At 43.4% G+C, this 20641-nt stretch overlaps 1 protein-coding gene and 1 long non-coding RNA gene across 3 annotated transcripts in view; one reads left to right on the top strand and one right to left on the bottom strand.

Moving 5' to 3' along the window:
* Positions 1-20641, top strand: part of UBR2 (ubiquitin protein ligase E3 component n-recognin 2) — a 213797-nt gene that overhangs the window by 134259 nt on the left and 58897 nt on the right. Inside the window, exons 25-34 of the mRNA XM_085851818.1 lie at positions 520-674; positions 791-890; positions 1155-1288; positions 5235-5309; positions 5761-5930; positions 6094-6359; positions 8748-8841; positions 8942-9103; positions 11395-11546; positions 19299-19371. Coding sequence (XP_085707944.1) covers positions 520-674; positions 791-890; positions 1155-1288; positions 5235-5309; positions 5761-5930; positions 6094-6359; positions 8748-8841; positions 8942-9103; positions 11395-11546; positions 19299-19371 — 1381 coding nt within the window. The remainder of the gene's footprint in view (positions 1-519; positions 675-790; positions 891-1154; positions 1289-5234; positions 5310-5760; positions 5931-6093; positions 6360-8747; positions 8842-8941; positions 9104-11394; positions 11547-19298; positions 19372-20641) is intronic.
* The window catches only part of LOC147014124 (uncharacterized), a 157906-nt gene that overhangs the window by 45909 nt on the left and 91356 nt on the right, over positions 1-20641 (bottom strand). The gene's annotated exons all lie outside the window — the stretch shown is intronic.

The raw sequence follows: 20641 nt of genomic DNA on the forward strand, positions 1-20641 counted from the left end.
GCTCATGAAAATTGCTTTTCCTTTTATTTTGCCGAATAGACCCAAGTCATAGGGTTTCTTCTTCCTCATTGTGACTGGGAGGGAACATGAATTGCAAATCAATTCTCGCTATTGTTTGATATTGGGTTTAATCCCCACTTGCAAGGCAATGCCCCTGCTCTCCCACCCTTTCTTTACAGATGGGTATTTAAACACCCGTCTTGTGTAGTAGCCTGTTGAAAGCAATTCTATATCTGAAATACTGGGCTTTGGCCTTTGTGCTTATGACACATCGAGTTGTTCATTTGTGTTATGATCAATCTCAGCAACATCAATAATCTTTATTCGTTGATGGAAATGCAAACTTTCATTGTTGCCCTCATTTCAGTTTGGATCTTGGGTATTTAAAAAGTAAGACTTTGTGTTGAAGTGAACTTTGTTCTTTGCTAACATGTGAGCTCCTTATGTGTCACTCTGTGTGATCATTGTGACCAATTCTTATGTTTGCTTTTACCTTCTTTTACTCTTTGGTGGTTGCAGTGTTCCCCCCACCAGAGATGCCACCCCTTTTACCGATGTTTGCCAGCCTGGAAAATTTGCTTCAAGCGGACGTACTCAATTGTGTACTTGGGACCATTCTCCACTGGGTGCAGGACCCCCGTTGCCAAGCCTGGACTGAGGCAATGTTGCAGAAGGTCAGGCCTGTTTACCTTCTCATCGCATCCTTTTTTTTCTGCCCGTCATCATTTTGGTTATATGCCTACAGCATACTTGGCATGATGTCGTGTGTGACGTGTGGTTGCACTGCTAGGTACTGCACCTCGTGATGATGGCACTCCAGGTGGAGAAACAGCATTTGGAGAGTGCAGGTGAAACTGAATCTAACTTCACATTCTCACTCAAAGCCCTACGTAAGGCATTTTCCTTTCTGTCCTATCATTGCATATACATTGCATGTCTTGTATGCCTTGCAACAATGAAAAAAAAATTGATTCTTATGTTAACTGTTCCATATCACATACATTTTTTTGAACATACGTTCTGTCACGTTAATATTTTTTAATGTACAACGTCTTTGGCTACGTGCAGCATCCCTCCTTTGTTGCATGTTGATATATTGTGCTGTAACGAATTATCTAACTTGAAATTTTTTTGCTCTTTTCCACTATATCTAGGGCCAGTAAGTGGGTGGCAAAGCGCTGCAGGTAGTCGTGGAACATCTAGCCCAGGTATATTCACTCTGCTCGAGCGCCTGCAGAATGTGACACAGCTGGATGCACACAAGGACTGTATCACATGGACACTTCAGGTGAGTTATGGTGGAGAAAGAAGAGAAGAAGAGGGATTGGGAAGTGGGAGAGGGTTCCCCTATGAAATGCACATGTGTGAGGATTACATACAAGATGTCAGTTCATTACCTGCCTCGTATGAATATATTGAGATATTTTAAGGAACATATGTAGATAGATTGTTGATGTTTGCAGGTATTTCATGGAATGACAATGATAATGAGTTTGTCATATCTATGCGATACACATACACAAATAAGTACTTTTACAGTGTGTGCTCAAATATGACTGAATAAGAAATAAATAAAAATGGCCCATAGGGCCAGGACTTGACGAAATTCAACAAGATCGCGTACCATCGAGAATATTGAGCGATAATAGGTATTTTTGGGGTTAAACATAGTTTTTAGGGTAAACAAACAAAAAAACAAAAAAATTGAAGTAAAACACCTGTCACCTCCATAATCCGTAACGGATGTGACCAATTTTTAATCCAGTCAAAGATACTCCCCTCCTACGTCCGTGTTTCAAATTTGAAAGGAATCCGTTAAGATTTGGCGGAGACATGAATTTTTGAAAATCGGCCCATGCAAAAAGATACGGATTTTCGCGATTTTCAGGAATTTTTCCTGACCTTGACCTTTGACCTTGACATGCCAAAAGTTATAGGGTTCTATTCTGGTGGCCAATGAGTCCATTGGTGAAGTTCCATGACATACCGACTCGAAATGCAACCTGTAGAGTGAGACGTACAAACAAACAAACAAACTGAACTGACCAACATACTTGACAAAATCGTAGATTTCTTCAAGTAATAAGAAATAGATTCATTGTGATGAGTGTGGAGAGGCCAAAACAACATTTTGGTGACTAGAAGCACCTGCTCCCTATGGGAGCCGTCAAGGGGGCTCATGTTATGCCTATTTTACTCCAAGGGGTCCCAGGATTATACACCAAAAAATGGTTGCAATCGGTTCAGCCGTTTTTGCGGTACCTGGGAACAGACAGACGGATGGACGGACAGACATTTGGTGAATTATTTTGGTGATTAAATAAGTGGCACAGTTTAAAATGTCCATAATAATGAGTGGGACAGCCAGGGGATGCAAAAAAACTTTTTATTGCATTTTGTGTTAGAAACAGTCATCCATGCTTAATCAACTTCACATGGGTGGCGATTAAGATGGGACTGGACGACACTCCCACTTTTGACCTTAAAGCCCATTTGTAGGTCACCATCCATTGGGACCGTTCTCCTTGCAAAGCGTTGATGCTCCGTAAACAGTCTCCTTGGCTGTTGGGCACAATCCTGGACGGGTCTCCACTCCGACACAGGATACCAGTATGCTGGCACTCATTTTGCCGACCTCGGAAGGATGACAGGCAGAGTCAACCCCACCTAGTATTAATTCAACATCCGAGTGGGATTTGAACTCAGGACCCTAGGATCCCAAGCCCACCACCCCAACCATTAAGCCAGCACCAGGCATGATTAAAGGTCATGTCGAGTCAAATAATGTTGATTTATATTAATTTTGTAATAGCTCCAGAATGGAAGATAAATTATGGCTGAAACTTTGTGACGTGACATCTTATTGCACTGTGCATATGTAAAGGACATTTTCATATTAATAGGTGCAGAACATCATTCTTGTTGCCAATGTTCAGCAACCAATCAGAAGGCCCAATGACCTTATGGTCAAAAATGAGAATGTCATCCGGTCATATCTCCATTGTCACCCCATGAAGAGCAGATTGAACATGGAAGACCGCTTTTAACATTAAATGCCATCCAAAGTTTTTTGAGTGCCATTTTGACTGGTTACAGTGGGCCAGCCACCCATTCTTTAGATCATAGGCTCCCAAACTATTTCTACATGACCCAAAATTTGAAATCACATTTGCCTTGTGACCCGATTGGTACCAGTACTTACCCTAAATATTGTCGGATTGCAGTTGGATAAAAGTTGTCATGCAAGCAATTAAAGTTGGTCTTGATGGAACGATAATGTTTACCCGAACGGAGAAGTTAAAAAATGTTGTGCGCCGGGTGGAACTCATCTCGGGTGGTAGCTTTCGCTCTTTTTGCTACTCAACTGAAGTTCAGGCTCTCGATGGAAGTCAGACCACACCTAATAATTTCACAAGCAGTCTTTACTATCCTATCCAGTCATCATCAGTTGTCCCGTATCAACCTGCAATACCAGACAGTGAAAGACAATGTCATGACACTCTATTCACTGTCCAATAGAACTTGATCAACACAGGACGTCCGACACCGAAACTTTTCAACCTTCAAAGAAAACAACTATTGCTGAGCCTTCTGCACACAGTGATTGGTGTTTCTCCACTGAAGATCATTGGACATATGTATCCCTAAAATTTTAAAAGAAGTGACAATTTCAACTTCAGCATTGTTAATAACCAAAGGTGAATGGGAGTTTTGTTTTTCCGGAAGTCAACAATAATTGCTTTTGTCTTCACGACATTGAGTTTTATGCCTGGTGTTGGCTTAATGGTTAGGGTGGTGAGTTTGGGATCCGAGGGTCCTGAGTTCAAATCCCACTCAGCTGTTGAATTAATACCAGGTTTGTTGACTCAGCCTGTCATCCTTCTGAGGTTGGCAAAATGAGTACCAGCTTGCTGGGATGATTGAGCCATTCGAGTTTCCTGTGTCAGAGTGGTGACCTATCCAGGATTATGCCCAGGAGACTGCTTTGTCAGCACCGACGCTCTGTACAGAGTATGGTCCCAATGGATGGATAGATGGACATCGAGTTTGAGATTGTTTAGAGAACACCATTTCTCAAGTTTTTTGATTTGATTACAGTAATCACTTTCATCGCTGTTGAGAATCAGGCCAGCAACAGTCAGGTCTGCAAATTTCACCACCAGTGAGCTATCAGATAATGCGACACAATCATGAGTGACCAATGAATCTAACATCGGGGACAAAACACAGCACTGAGGTGCGCCATTGTCAATTCAGGGTGATCATTTGAGTAAATTTCAAACCAATTTTGACCACCTATGGTCTGTCTAATAGAAATTCCAAAATCCAGTTACAAATCGAACCATCAAGAACAAGTGCATCGAGTTGAAAATTCAGTTTGTGAGGTGAAACGGTATTAAAAGCCGAACTAATTCTAAGAAAAGTAATATTACATAGGTAGGCATACATTTATCCAGATGATTTAACATGTGGTGGAGAGTGAGTGAAAACAGCATCATCAACTGAATGATTACAGCAATAGGCAAACTGATAAGGGTCATGTGAAGCAGGAAGAACAGCTAGAAGGTTGTATGAAACGATGTTCAAAAGATTTCATAATGATGGATGTGAGCACAACTTTAAAATATTTTAGGCAACTCACTGTGGAACACTTTGGTACAGGGAGCATTATGGACTGTTTCAAAGCATGGGTTAGAAATGGGCAAGAGTTCATCAGCACAAGACCGCAGCAGAACAGGGATGATACCATCAGGACCAGTTGCTTTTCTGACCTTCAAGTCCATCAGAACGCGCCGAGTGTCATTTTCAGAGATCACAAAAAGCTTGAGTTGACACTTCATCTGTGGTTGGCGCTGTGCTCACCGGGCGATCAAATTGACTGTAAAACGATTCAGTTTGTCAGCCAATGTGTCATCGCCATTCGTTGGAAATTTCAACTTTGGCTTGTAACCACAACTGTGTGAAGACCCTGCCAGAGTTATTTCGCATTCGCACTCACGATGTTCTCCTCAAGTTTTTCCCGGTAGTAGTGCTTAGCGTCTTTTATGGCCTTGTGCAGCTCGTACTTTGCTTTATTGTACTCTGCATCACTTCCTGATCTCAACGCGTCTTCCTTGGCATGGAGGGTTGGGGAGGAAGGGGCGGGTCGGCGTTGAGTTGGGCATGTGGGTAGGAGTGATGGGTGTATGATGTGCAAAGTTTAACCATGACCAATATATATTCATGTCCTACAGCTTTTTGAGACTGTCCAGCAGTTAAGGAGGAAGTCGGGGTATTTTCCAAGCATGGTAGAGCAACAGCCCAAAGAGGTAAGAGAGCTGGGAGTGTGCTGAGTTGGGGGGGGGGGGTACGGAGGGGTATGAGGTGGTTCATAATCTTACAGCAGCTTAGTTTAAGTCAGAATTTACAATTTCCTGCAGAATTCTCATTCCCTGAAAATACTCAAATATATAATCTTGAAAATACTGAAAAACTTTGGTTTGTGATGATTCCATACTCTGCCAAGTATCTGCCGATTCCGAAAGTGATTTTGTTCATGTGCATTGCATTCGCTATTAACTTCATAGGAGGGCAAGTTTTCAATCGTGCATATAATTAAACCTCCACAGTATCCGTTACAACACCTTAAATATAATAATCGAGTGAAATGTGAATATGCAGGTTTCTTTGCATGAATTTGCCATATTGCTTGTTATTGATATGTGTTTCATTCCCTTTTGTTTTTGATTTGTTTTAAAGACATCTTGTATGGTGATACAGGGCCCCAGAGAACGAGACAAGTCCGAATGCAAGCGCAAGGCAGAGATGGCACGGCTCCGACGGGAGAAAATCATGGCACAGATGTCAGCAATGCAGCGTCATTTTATTGCTGAAAACAGAGAGCTTTTTAAGCAGACTGTTGGAGAGATTGAAAGTTCTGCAGAGGAAGGGTATGCAGGCTGTCATTTGAGTTGCAGTGTTTACCCAACTGACTTAAAAAAAAAAAAATTGTGGAATAGAAACTCCTCAACCATTTCACAATGGCCATCTTTGAAACTCTTGTCACTAACTTGCAACTGCCTGCTCTTTCTCCTCTCCCAACAATACTTGTAGGTCATCCTCAAGGTTGGTACCAATGGGGGTATCATCAGAAAGTGGTGAAGATGCATGTCCAGTGGCTGTTGGACCTTGCCGCTCAGGGCCCGCTGCATTGGGAACTGGCGTGACAAAAAGGCGAAATGGCCAGAGAGTTATGTGCTGTATTTTATGCCAGGAGGAGCAGGAGACAAGTCCCACCGCAACCGCTATGGTGTTAGCCGCCTTTGTGCAGAGATCAACCGTCATGGCGGGAACCAGAGCACGTGCAGCACTAGACTCGGGTTTGTTTGTGTCCTCCCATCAAACGAATTCCTTCAAATATGTTTTCAAAGGAAAGATAAAACATGGCTCCCAAGCATGTACCATGTGCAATGCCAATAGCAAAATGTTAACTGCTACTGGACAGCATCAAACTCATTATGCAAATCCTATCCCATATGGGTGTGTGCCCTGCCTTGAGGCCAAACTAAACACTTGATGTAACCCAATCGCATACTGATGACTCAAAATGCTTGAATATGATCAAAAGATAATCAATAACTCCCATTAAAAGTAAACACCATTCAATGTAATTGCATGTGCCATCAGATAAATGCAACTGATGTTGTAACAGCATCACATATGGTGAGCATGTGACGGTGTTCGGCAGAGGCGGGGAGTTGGGGTTGGGGTAGGGGGGGGAAGAGAGGTGGGGGAAGGGCTTGGAATAGGTTTGACTTGATGAACAAACAGGGTGGCAAATGTTGTGGATAATTCCGATTCGATGGCAGAGTGCCTTCCGTGTGTTTTTATGCAAGAGTGGTCCAAACACTAATGGCAAATCCACCACCACCTGCGTGATCGATGTGACCATTTCATTTGCATGCCAAGCCTCCAAAATCCGTCTTCTGGTGCTGTTCAGGGTCGAACCCAAAATGCTAACCCTATCCAATATGGGTGTGTCCAATAACCCTATCCAATATGGGTGTATCCCTATCCAAAATGCTAACCCTGCCTTGAGGCCATGTTTGGCAATGGTAGACCTATTAGGATAGCTGCACTCAAAGTCCTCGCGGTGTTCAGCAATGCGTTGGCCTTAGGTTGTCCTGGTCTCTCCCACATATTCAGCCCTGCGATTGCAGTGTACCGCTGCCCTTTCCTTCCTCGGCAGCTTGCCCTTGTCCATCATCAGAGCTCACCCGAAGGTGAAACCTTCATTCAAATATTAAAAAAAAAAAAATTTAATTAATATTCAAGTATGGAAAATGGAACTTGTCTCGCGATTTTGCTGCTCTCTCATGTTGCAGTCTTTGCCCAATCATTTCATTTCTGCCATGGCCTAACTATGGTGTCATTCGATAGTGCTTGAACATGTGCACGTTACCAGGATATATTCTAAAATGTCCACAATTCCTTCAGATTTACAAACTTTCGAAGTGTTTGGCAGACTCAACATCACTCATTAACGATAACAAGGCAAGATAAAACAATGTTTGTATTCTTATCGTTTTTAGTGTGCCAGTTTTACGTGGGTTATTTCAAGTTTCATTTTGCAAAAGCAATCATTATAAGTCAATAAAAACTTTTTGGAAGAGTTGGCATGATAAACATATTGCCGAATATTGGCCGTCTAATCATTGTTTCGATATGCTCAACATTGAGAATAATTATGGAAAAAGAGGCCATGCACAAATAATGAGTAATTGTAACTGAGAGATATACATTCTGGTAGAGTACCGGCCCGACTAGCGATCTTGTTCCAACCATGCAACACATTCTTCTGACGCATACCATTATTTGGGTGGTGTATAGGCAACGGACAGCTCTTTATACACACAAAAAAACAATAACCCAGGTTATGTGCATGAAGCAAAAACATACCGACTGCTTATGATTCAAAACACCTCACTGTACTGGAAAATGTGGGGACAGGAATAATGTACTGTAAATGGTGGAGCCTTGTAATACCTTCTCCCACCTGGAGGCAGCCTGACACGATACATATTTACATGGAGAATTTGCACCCTCCTCCTCGTCCTCGTCCTCGTCCTCGTCCTCCTCAGCCTCCAAAAACCACCAGCAAATATAAAAACACCCCAATACACTAAATGGGGTCATGCTGATCCGATGTAGCCTGTCTGGATGTAATTGGCCCAGAACTGTAGGAGTAGCATGATAAACGAACACACAAACTCCGGTCTGTGATTTATAGGAAGGATACAATACATCATTACACAAAAACATGAATATGTTGTACAGTGCATTCATACTTGGTGGGTGTGATCTTTGCTTTATATAGAACATGACACCTTGTTTTGATGCTCCCAATACAGTTTATCAATTTTTGACTGTGTAATGTTCCAAATATCCGACAGCACTTTCCACAATTCATCAAAGGTGTTTGGTTCCTGTTTGACTTTCTCTGTATCCAAAGAACCCTGTGTAGCCTCAGTGATATTAATATCAGGATTTTGTGCCAGCCAAGGCATGTATGGGCATTTTCCATCAGCCTCTGAGCATTACAGACTTTGTGCAGATAAACAGTACGTCATTGTACGACCTGCCACTTTCATCAGTGTAATAGTGGATTCAAGGGAGCCATTATAATGATATGCTAAGTCAAGTTGAATGTTCACTTGTAAAGCAACAGTTGAGAAGTTGTTTGGCTGGTTTTGTTTTTTTGCAAACAGGTGCTTTTGATCAGTTACTAATGCCAGCAGATGTTCCTTGCGGAACACACACAACAAGCTGTGGACATGTCATGCACGCCCACTGCTGGCAGAGGTATGATTAACAGTCTAATTTGCAGACTCGCTCTAAACTACAACTTAATGGAAACTGCTGTAATTATCCAAACATCAAATTTCCTGATTTGCTTTTGCAGTTTTTTTGAGGCTGTTCAGGCAAAGGAGCAACGAAGACAGCATCGCCTACGTGCGCACACGAGCTATGACATTGACAACGGCGAGTTTCTCTGCCCTCTGTGTCAGTGCATCAGCAACACTGTCATCCCCATTTTATTCTGTTCGCACGGAGATGCTGGCAGGCAAGTCATTTGCATACTGCCTTGTAAATACTTCCCATTGTTTCCCTTCACTCTTCACTTATCATAATTACCTTTCAAATGCAGTGGACCATTTGTGTTTGTACACTTGCTGAGTTCAAAAGAAAACGAAATGAGAATATTGCATTACAGTGCCACAGTGAAATTGCCACCAAATGCACCACCTTTAAGTCTTCCTTGACTGTTGGTTCACGAGCGCCAGCCAAAGTGACCACTATATTCGTTATGTCTGTTTGTCTGTCTGTTGGGTAGTCGATGTCGTCGAAAAAAAAAAAAAAATTTTCAAAAAATTTTTTTTTGAAATTTGTTCTACCCTAATATTATCAGTATTTCCGTCGATATGGTTGTCTGTCTGTCCCTCTGTTCGGTCCAGTGCTCCGTTAAGACAATGGCGATTTCGATGAAACTTGGTTGGTAGGTTCATACCATGACCTAGTTGTGTGCAAATGAGAACCGTTGCTATGGACACCACCGTTGCCCAGCAACGGGACTTTGAAAGTTTTGAAAAATCATAAAAAAATTATTTTTTCGAAAATCAAAAATAGGCCCATGAGCGACTATGGGCAGTACATCTCTATTATAATACCATGCTTGCACACTAAAAACTCGGCTCGCCGTCACACGATCCCGATGAAATTGCTGTGGCACTTAGCGGACATGCCGCCAATGTTTGGGAAGTCTTGGCATTCCATAGTACCACTTGCATTTTGCACAATGCGTATTTTTGTCATTCCCCGTGTACGGTCTGTCGTCTGCTACCAGCTATGTTGCACTGCTATCCCGTGCATGTGCACGGGTATCGCTAGTTCAGCCATATTGTCAAAAATTTCCAGCCGGATCCTATGAAAACTGCCGGAGAAGATAGACTTTGAATGAACCCTGGTCGAAAACAATAAAAAAAACGAAGTTCATTATATCTCAGAGACTATGAGTCAGATATACATGAAACTGGTATGGTGGTTCATGGTATGTCCTTGTTATGTGTGAGAATGAACCGTTGCTATGGACCCCTCCGTTGCCTTGCAACGGCCGAAAAACCTCTAAATGTGGGGGTATTTTAACGAAAAAACAATCTGCAGCATTAACCCTTGAAGCTAGAATCATGAATTTTCTTGTGTTTAATCCTCAGGTCATTCCCCATCGAACGGGCCCATCGTGTCAGGTTCTATTGGGTAGGCGACTGCCCATGTCCGCCTACCGGCTTGTCTGTTTGTATGTCTGTCCAGAGCATAACTCGGTGGACTTTGATCCGATCTTGATGAAACTTGGTTATGTGTTCGATATCAATGTCTAGTTATGTTTTCCTGGATGAGGGCGTGCTACGCCCATTGTGGGCGGAGCCACGCCCAAAAAATAGCCATTTTTAGGGGGTAGTCGGATTAAAAATCTATCTTCTCCTCGGGAATTGACTGAATGGAATGGGTTCTTCAGTATTTGAAAAGCAAAATAAATTATCTAAAACTTGTCTTTGTCCGATTTTTCATTTTCGTCCGAAGGTCAAGATCACAAGGTCAAAAACGTAGAAAATTGTTAATTTTGACATAAAAATCATATGACCGCCCAAACTTTGAGAGCTCGGATGACTATTTTTTATGCATAATCTTGAGGTCATTCCCCATCTAAAGTCTTGAAACCATTTTGCTCTATCTCGAACACCTTGCCCGTGGCGCCCCCTTCAAGTTTGTTTTTATGCTGATTTCATCAAAGTATGGCTAATCTGAGGAGTGTGAATGCCATATAGCCTATATGACGTTATATTGTTGCTTGAATGTTCCAGAGGAAGTTTTGCACCAAAGATCATAATCCTTGACCTTTTACCTTTAAAGTTCACAAAGGTCAAATTTTCAAAGTTGTAGGAATCGAACCAGCTTTTCGACCTTCTTCGACGAACTAACTCCAATAAGCTATAGCACGTATCCTGTTTCCTTATTTTAATGTCTACAACATTGTTTTGTGACCTTTAAAAGTTATGCAAAGGTCAAATTTTGAAAGTTGTTGATCGAAACCGGGTTTTCGACATTTTGCAGCTTTTGTTTGAAGGCCACTGTAATTAATTATAACTTGCTCAAAACTTATCACATTTCTCATCCTTGACTTCTGGAACAATCTACATCGTCAAATACCGCTCGTGAACCATTGTCGTCTTCAGACTTGTCCTCATCTAAAATGTGCTTCCTTCTTTTTACCTCTTGTTCTGCAGTATTTCCCCATTATGTGACATCTCATACCTGTTCCACCTAATCCATGCATATGTGTGTCCTCTCTTACTGCAGTTGGCAGCTCAGTTTTTGCAGTGAGGAGGCTCAGATGTTCAGGCAAAAACTCCCATTGGAGTCCTGGCTTGAAAAGCTTCCCATGGCAACTTGGCTGGAAAACCTCACATGTCGTGTTTCTGGGTTGCACATGCTGTTGCAGAGAGCAACAGGTGAGCTCATTTCTGCCTCATTATGAATTGAAACCCATATATAATCTCCAATACTCCGGTACCTGTCCGACTCCAGGGAACTATTGAAAATATCCGTTAACATCTCGTTTACCTGCTCATCCACCACCCTCAATACTCTCGGGTGCACAGTATCTGGACCCGCAACTTTATCTTCTCTTAGATTTCCTAACTGTTCCTTTACTTCTTCCACTCCAACTTGGATCTTCTGCAAAAGCCCTTCCTCACCTCCTTGATAGATACTCTCAGCTATTGGCAATTCTCCTGACAGTTCTTGTGTAAAAGTTGAAGAAAAATACCTGCTTAATAAGCCTGCCATCTCACTTTCATTACTAACCACTCCTGATGTGATTCCTCAATGGGCCCACACTGGTCCTAACCTGTTCTTTTCCTCTGATATACTTAAAGAATACATTGTTATTATGTTTAATATTCTTAGCCATGTCCTTCTCATACTCTTTTGGCTTGCTGAGTTATTTTCTTAACTTGCCTCTGTTTACTCTGATAATTATATAAATCTAACTCCAGTCCTGTTATTTTAAACCTAATGAATGCCTTCTGCTTCTCCTTAATAGCGTTCCTTATCCCACTGCTCAACCATCCTCGCCTCTTTCTGCTTCTCGTTTTACACTTCACTGGAATGTACTTACTCTGTACTCCACACATTTGCTCCTTAAAGGTTTCCCATTTCTCTGATGCTGATTGATGTATGTATGCCTGGTGTTGGCTTAATGGTTATGGTGGTGGGCTTGGGATCCTAAGGTCCTGAGTTCAAATCCTGCTCTACTGCTGAATTAATACCAGGTGGGGTTGACTCAGTTTGCCATCCTTCTGAGTGCGGCAAAATAAGTACCAGCTTGCTGGGATCATTGAGTCATTCGATTATCCTGTATCGGAATGGCGACCAATCCACGATTGTGCCCAATAACCCAGGAGACTGCTTCAGCAGCACCAATGCTCTGTGCAGAGTATGGTCCTGATAGATGAATGGATTGTCCTCTTGTTAGCTTCTCCTAATCTATATCACCCAACTCTCTCCTCATACCCTCAAGTTTGTTCTCCTGAAATCTAATAGCCTTACTCTACAATCCTGAACTCTAACTCATAACAGAATCCTTGCACACACAATGTTATGGTCACTTGATCCTAAATGTTCCCCAACCTCCACCTCCTCCACCATATTGGGATCGTTACTTAAAAGGAGGTCTAACACTGCATTCCCCCTTGTGGGCTTATCTACCAACTGGGTAACAAAGCAATCCTGGGCTAAAACTAGGAAATCCTCATCGGCTCTGCCCTTTCCCAGTTATCGGACCCAATCTATTCCTGGCAAGTTAAAATCCCCCATAATCAATACTCTTCCCTCACCACATGTCCTTTTGAATTCTTCATGTACTCCTCCTTTCTCCTCTTCCTTCACACCCAGAGCCCTATAAAAACATCCAACCAGTCTCTTACAGTTTTTACAATCTCCAATCTCTACCCATACAGAATCCACTACATTAATTCCCTCCTTAATGTCACCCCTTTCTCTGATGCAATGCTGTCCTTTACCCAGATTGCTACTCTTTCTCCTATTCTCTCCTTCCTATCACACTGATACACCTTGTAGCCTTCTAATCCTGTCCTCCAGTTACTCTCCTCCTTAAACCATGTCTCACTCACTGCAACTATATCATACTCCTCACTATCCACTTTGGCTTCAAGCTGATCCATCTTATTATTTAAACTTCTTGCATTGGTATAGAATATGTTTAACTTTTCCCTTCCTGAAATTATATTTTCTTGCCTGTCCTTGCTCATCACAATTACATCCTCAGTTCCTTCCTTAATACCTTCTTCACCCTCCGCTGACCTAAAAAAGCCTGAATTCCCTCCTCAATTTCCACTGCAAAACTTGCTGCCCCCTTTCAATTTAACATATGGCCATCATTCTGAAAACACTCCCTTTGTCCCTGAAATGATTTCCACTGCTTCTTGAATCTAAAACCTTCCTTCCTACATCGTTCTTCCAGCCATTAGTTGACATCTATCGCTCTGCTCATAATTTCTGTGTTGCTTCCCAATCTTGGGAGAATCCCACAAAACATGACTTCACAACCCTTTGCTGTCAGACGCTTACCTAATCTCATGATCTATTTTTCAAAACCTCCAAGTAAATTTTCCTTCCATCCTTTGCTCCTCGGTGTACCACAACGAACAACTTCCCACCGTGACCCAATATGATGTAATTTACACTTCCTTCAATGTCCCTAACTCCTGCTCCTTCAAAATTGCATCAAAGGCTGTTTATGATCCTTTCTCCAGAATGAATAATCTACATATTTAATAGTCTCATAGCCCACAAAAACTGTTCCCAGATGTCATTCCTACCTATCTCTATTTCTGTACCCTCAACACTGCCTGCACCCTCACCACTGCCTGCACTTGCTGCACCCCTACCATTGCCAATCTCCTCAGGAACCTCAGCTACAGCTGATGCTCACAGACAATGCAGGTAACAAATCTCATTGGAGTCTCTCTCAGCAACCACTCGTTGGACACAAAGTCTGACCAGTGATTGCCAAGGATTCTCCGAAGAGACCTGGTACCAAAGGAATTAAGTCTCAGTCTGAAATCCCTGGTCAGAGTCCAAGTCTCACATCCGTAGAGCAAGACTGGAAGCACCAAGGACCTGAAGACTCGGACTTTCGTCCGACTGCACAGGTACCGACAGTGCCACACCCCATGTTCCAGTGAATCCATGACTCCCCAAGCCTGACCCAGATGTCTGTTTACCTCTGGCTTACAGCCAGTAGAGACATGAATATCACTGCCAAGGTAGGTGAATCTCTCTATGACCTCAACATCCTCATCACAAACTGGTACAGACAAGATAGCAGCATTCAATATGTCATTGAAAGCCTGGATCTTAGTTTTGACCCAGGAAACCCGTAATCCCAGCGTATAAGTCGGAGATGGTCTCACCACACCTCGCAGCACTCTCAGTACCAGAGTAGAGTTCAGACATCAGATTGATCAGTTTTGTTAGCATGACACCAAGGCCAGGAATCCAATGGAGGGCATCCCGATTCACTGAATCAAATACATTGCAGAGATCAACATGGGCTGCAAGCAGCCCCTGCCGACCCGACTGGCAAGGATATGGTCAATCGTTGACCACTTTGGTGTTATGCTTGACTGCTCTGGGCGCTGGTGCTCAAGCAGATAGCGGTGAACCCGATCAAGAATTATCTGAGCAAAGGCTTTGCCTGGCACTGAGAGCAGCGTCGCCCATCATTTGTTGCAGTCCTGGCGATCACCCTTCCCTTTCCAGAGAGGGTCAACAAGGTCACTTTTTCAGTCAGTTGGGATGATGCCTGTGTTCGAGGCAGAGCACAGAACTGCATGCAATGACATGAGTACAGCATTTCCACAAGCCTTGAGAAGTTCAGCATGGATGCCACAGATACCAGGAGCTTTTCCCCTTTTCAACCGGTTCACTGCAGCCTGTGTTTCCACAAACGAAGGTGGATCACTTGATTGGAGGGTCAGCAATAGGGATAGTAACACCCCTGACATCCAACTCGACAGCTGGTGAATCAGCCTGGTACAGCCACTCAAAGTAACCGGCCTAGCTTGCCTTCACTTCAGACTCTTCTGTCAAGAGCCCACCACCCTCCGCTCGAACTGCAGTGCACCGAGGGATGGGTTGGAGGAACATATGCGCGAATTCCCCTGTAAGCAGGATGAGAATCACTTGACCATAGGTGATGCTCTACCCCCTCCCAGATTCTTCACACATAGGCTTCCTTGTCCACCCTCAGTGCATGTACTGCTTTACACCTCAACTCCCTGAACATCTCAGCTCTACCATTAAGCCTAGCCCTGCGACTCTGGTCAGTGGTATTCAGTGTTCCTTGAGAGAAATTAATCTTTACCCGACGGTGAGTTCCAAGACATCTACCGGCAACGTCAAGGATGATGGTCTTGAAGGCACTCCGCAAATCTTCAGGATTCCCTAAAGCACCCAGATCCACCCCCTCCCCCCAAATCCCCATTCAGCCTGTTCACAAACTCAGCCACCCTCACATCCTTGAGCTTGCAAATGTCCAGCCGAAGCTGGGATGGTACCATTTTCCCGGATTTAAGCTGCAACTTCAGAGTTGTTACCACAAGCCTGTGGTCGGTATTGAGGAACTTAGCACTCCAGTAGACCCTGCAGTTCTGGATCATCCTTCAGCGCCCATCAACGAGCACATGGTCAATCTCCTTTGCCACACCAACAGCGTTAGAATACCAAGTCCAGCCATGAGCCTGTGGGCGCTTAAACCATGAAGCAGCCACTCTAAGTCCATGACTTCTTGCAAAGTCAAGGAACTTAGTGCTATTCTGGTTCACCGTTCCAGACCCATGGGGACCAACACATGTCTCTTAACCATCCCTTTCAGTTCCAGTCGATGCATTGAAATCCTCCAAGACTAGAAGAGTATCCTGCCTGGGGCACTGATCAACCACAGCCTCGAGCATGGCATGGAATGCTTCCTTCACGGTGAGATCACTCACCTCAGTCAGAGCATATATAGAGACCAGGGAAACGACACCCAAAGAGTGACGAATCCTTCATCTCATAATACGCTCGTTGACCGGTGTTACCTCAATTATCATTGGCGACCAGACCATTAGTAGGTGTAACCACCCGCCATGATCTCGCCACTATCTGGTCTCCCAACCTCAGAGAGTGCTGCAATACCGATGTTCAAACGGTTGAGCTCAGATGATAACAGAGATAGATGATTATCCTCGCTTAGGGTTAGGACATTCCAGGTACCTACTCGAAGGGACTGCCTTAGGGTAACCCAAGGAGATCACTGTCTCGTGGATGGCACCTCAGCACCACCCTGACACACGCGACCGCAATCTGACCCGGGAAGGTTACCCCGTAGTTTTCCTCCTATCATCAAAAGGGGGGGGGGGGGTCTCGAATGCTTTGCTCCAATCCCGTCATCCGGTGAGCTGCCCTGCACAGGGAGTACTTTCAATTTTCTTTGCATTTTTCTTGTGTTTTGTGGAGTGAAAGGTTTTACGGTGGCTGGAGTGCAAATCCCACCACCAACCTCCGAAACAAAAGTAACCCAACTGCAGGAGGACGTCCGCAGACACAGTTGGGCACTAGATATGGATGGCCGTTGGCTTATAAGGAGCTGCTCTGCCATTTTTCAGGTTTTGTTTTTAATCCTGCTGGGTGTCCATATCATACACCCTACTCACCAAGAAACTTGGTAGGGGAGATGGCTTAGTCGCCGGCAACCCGACCTTGAAACAGGTCATACAAGTTTACATGGTACATGTAGCAAGTCACAGATCTAATCTGGCTTGACATGACAATAATAACTGCAACTTAAATGCTAGACTTAAACGTTGGGCATCACCTTGCCTCTTGCAATAAACGAATACAAATACCTGCTAAACTGCGACAAACACAAGTGCAACTTTTTTGATTAAAAAAAACACCTCACAACCCCCAACACAAATAATCGGCCAAGTGGCATCCTCTCACGGGCATGATCTTGCATGGGCATGATTGCTCCCCAATGGCGCGGATGTTTCTCAGTTTTATAGATATGATTTGAGACGTGTTTGTGGGTTTTGTTGATGGTATCCAGTGGTTGGAAGGAGTAAACATTTATCGTTTATGGATGGTGTTGGCTTGCATTTTTTTGGTGATGGGTATGTCTGAAACTGAACCTATTCTTCCCACAAGACTTGAAGTTCGCCAATCACAAGTTTACTTGTCATTAATATAACATAGTGCTCTCATGCAGTTGAATTTAACTAAAGCTAATAGTTATCAATAACATGGACCGTTAGTCACTGTGTCTATAATCTATAACAACACTGATGGTAAATGAGGAGATCATACTGCTCACTCGTGCTTCATTGAATTGAGCTAATTATCTGCTTGCAGAATGCAAGCACAATCGACGAATAAGAACTAATTCCAATATGTACAGAGGTATAAACGGAGTTTGCAATGGCAGTAAAAAGTCCCCACCCAGCCACCTCACAATGAAGGCACAGTGAGGTTCTGCAGCACAAATGTATTCGATGCATCCAGACATTGTCACATTTTTCCAGTGGTGGGTTACTTTCCCAATTCCATTGGAATGTAAACCCTATACAAACAAGACTGAGTTTTATTGAATCTCCAAAAGCAAATACATGAAGCAAATTTGATTTAAAATATATTATCTGCACGTACATTACATGGCCAAAAGTATGTGGTCACCTGCTCATCCAACATCTCATTCCAAAATAATGGGCATTAATATGGAGTTGGTCCCCCCTTTGCTGCTATAACAACCTCTACTCGACTGGGAAGGCTTTCCACAAGATGTTGGAACATTGCTGCAGGAATTTGCTTCCATTCAGCCACAAGAGCATTAGTGAGGTCGGGCACTGATGTTGAGCGATTAGGTCTGGCTCTTAGTCAGCGCTCCAATTCATCCCAAAGGTGTTCGATTGGGTTGAGATCAGGGCTCTGTGCAGGCCAGTCAAGTTCTTCCACACCGATCTCGACAAACCATTTCTGTATGGACGTCGCTTTGTGTGCAGGGGCATTGTCATGCTAAAACAGGAAAGGGCCTTCTGCAAACTGATGGCACAAAGTTGGAAGGACGGAATCGTCGAGAATGTCATTGTATGCTGTAGCGTTAAGATTTCCCTTCACTGGAATTAAGGGGCTGAGCCTGAACCATGAAAAACAGCCCCAGACCATTATTCATCCTCCACCAAACTTTGCAGTTGGCACTATGCATTTGGACAGGTAGCGTTTTCTTGACATCCACTAAACCTATATTTGTCCGTCGGACTGCCGGATGGTGAAGCATGATTCATCACTCCAGAGAACGTGTTTCCACTGCTCCAGAGTCCAATGGCGGTGAACTTTACACCACTCCAGCCGACGCTTGGCATTGCACATGGTAATCTTCGGCTTGTGTGCGGCTGCTCGGCCAGGGAAACCCATTTCATGAAGCTCTTGACAAACAGTGCTTGTGCTGATGTTGCTTCCAGAGTCAGTTTGGAACTCGGTTGTGAGTGTTGCAACCGATGACGGACGATTTTCTTGCGCTACACGCTTCAGCACTTGGCGTTCCCGTTCTGTGAGCTTGTGTGGCCTACCACTTCACGGCTGAGCTGTTGTTGCTCCTAGATGTTTCCACTTCACAATAACAGCACTTACAGTTGACCGGGGCAGCTCTAGCAGAGCAGAAATTTGACGAACTGATTTGTTGGAAAGGTGGCATCTTATGACGGTACTATGTTTAAAGTCACTGAGCTCTTCAGTACGGCCCATTCTTCTACCAATGTTTGTCTATGGAGATTGCATGGCTGTGTGCTTGATTTTATACACCTGTCAGCAATGGGTGTGGCTGAAATTTCCGAATCCACTGATTCGAAGGGGTGTCCACATACTTTTGGCCATGTCGTGTATCTGTACTGCATACAAAATGAATTTATCAAATCACTCATAAAATAACTATATCGCTCCTCTCCCCCTTCCCCAATTTATCACAATACTTACCATTGATCAAAACTTTTTTTTGTGTTATACAAAATGAAAAAGGAAACATATTCATGCTGAAACACATCGAAGCAGGTTTGTGAATGGTTACCGAATGATGATAATGAAATTTTATAGAAGATTAAAGTGATATAATTGTGACTGACCTTTGTTTGCATATCCTTCCCAAGAGCCTGGAGGATTGTCCATTGTGGAGGTACCTCAAGGATTTCGGAACATTCATAACCTCGGCATCATGGCAACGTATGTTTCAACTTTTCGTTTTTATCAAAAATACGTCATCCCATTGTTCTTATTTCATTATTATCGAATATCCTGCGTCAGAGTGGCGACTCATCCCGGATTGTGCCCAATAACCCAGGAGACTGCTTCTGCAGCACCGACGCTCTGTACAGTGTATGGTCCCAATGGATGGATGGATGGATTATAGAATCTTTATTTGAATTTCATGACTGCATACCTCAGAAGAGAAGCAAGAATTTAATTTGAAGATTTTTTTTATAATTAAGTGTTGGAATCCATATTTAATGAGTAATTGCACAAATCCATAAATTACAATGATGGCAGACTGTATACCTCAATAACCTTACTTGCACATGATTTGCTTTTTGATTTCCAAATAGTGTCAAAATTATCCTTCCATTTCCAATCTTACCTGCTTGTTTATCAGTGATGCTCATGAAAACATGTAGCTTGTCATGATGGTGAAATGTTGTCATGACATTGCAAAACGTGCTGGTGGCAACCTCATATAAACATTACTTTCACGAATCCTCTCACCTGGCCCTTGCCGGTTTGGGCTGGAAGGACAGATCACGTGACGTCCTTAACCCGACTAACTACTGCAGCCAACAACACTGCCTGCCATCGGCATAAACTAATAGGACCACTTAACCGAAACACAAAGTCCTTGATACGTGTCAAAAGGATCTGTCCTACGTGAGCACACGGTCCAAGCTGAGGGGGGGGGGGAGTGAGGGGGTGGGACCGGTGGGTGTTGCGGACATCAGGTGGAAAGGGTGTTTCAAGACTTGGAGTTGGGATGGCATTTTGGAACAAAATGGGGTGAAGTTTGAAGACTTGGGAATGGAGGGGGTGGGGGAGGGTGGGTGGGTGTGTGGGATGAGGACTTGAAGTCACATTTTGCATTACGTGAATCTCTATGGATTCCTGCTTGTACATATATGTATATCTTACAATGATGGAGCAAATATGGATGTCACTGAAACACCAAAATTGACAGATGGCAAAAATAGCACCGCATCTGGTGCTGAACGGTATTCCAAGTCTCTTCCTTTATCTTATGATATTGAGTATGATGTGTGATGATCAATAAAATTTCTTTCAGAAATGACAAAAATTATAAAGTGCATTTCCAATACTGAGTCACATGACATTGCCCAGCGAAGGTGAGTTGAGAGGATGACGATCCTTCTCGCGCGGACAGAAAATACCCTCTGCTCGTTGTGTGTGTGTGTGTGTGTGTGTGTGTGTGTGTGTGTGTGTGTGTGTG

The sequence above is a fragment of the Eptatretus burgeri genome, chromosome 13 (assembly GCF_056783735.1).
Source record: "Eptatretus burgeri isolate ZD-2024b chromosome 13, Ebu_testis_v1, whole genome shotgun sequence".
In the NCBI taxonomy this organism is placed as follows: Eukaryota; Metazoa; Chordata; class Myxini; order Myxiniformes; family Myxinidae; genus Eptatretus; species Eptatretus burgeri.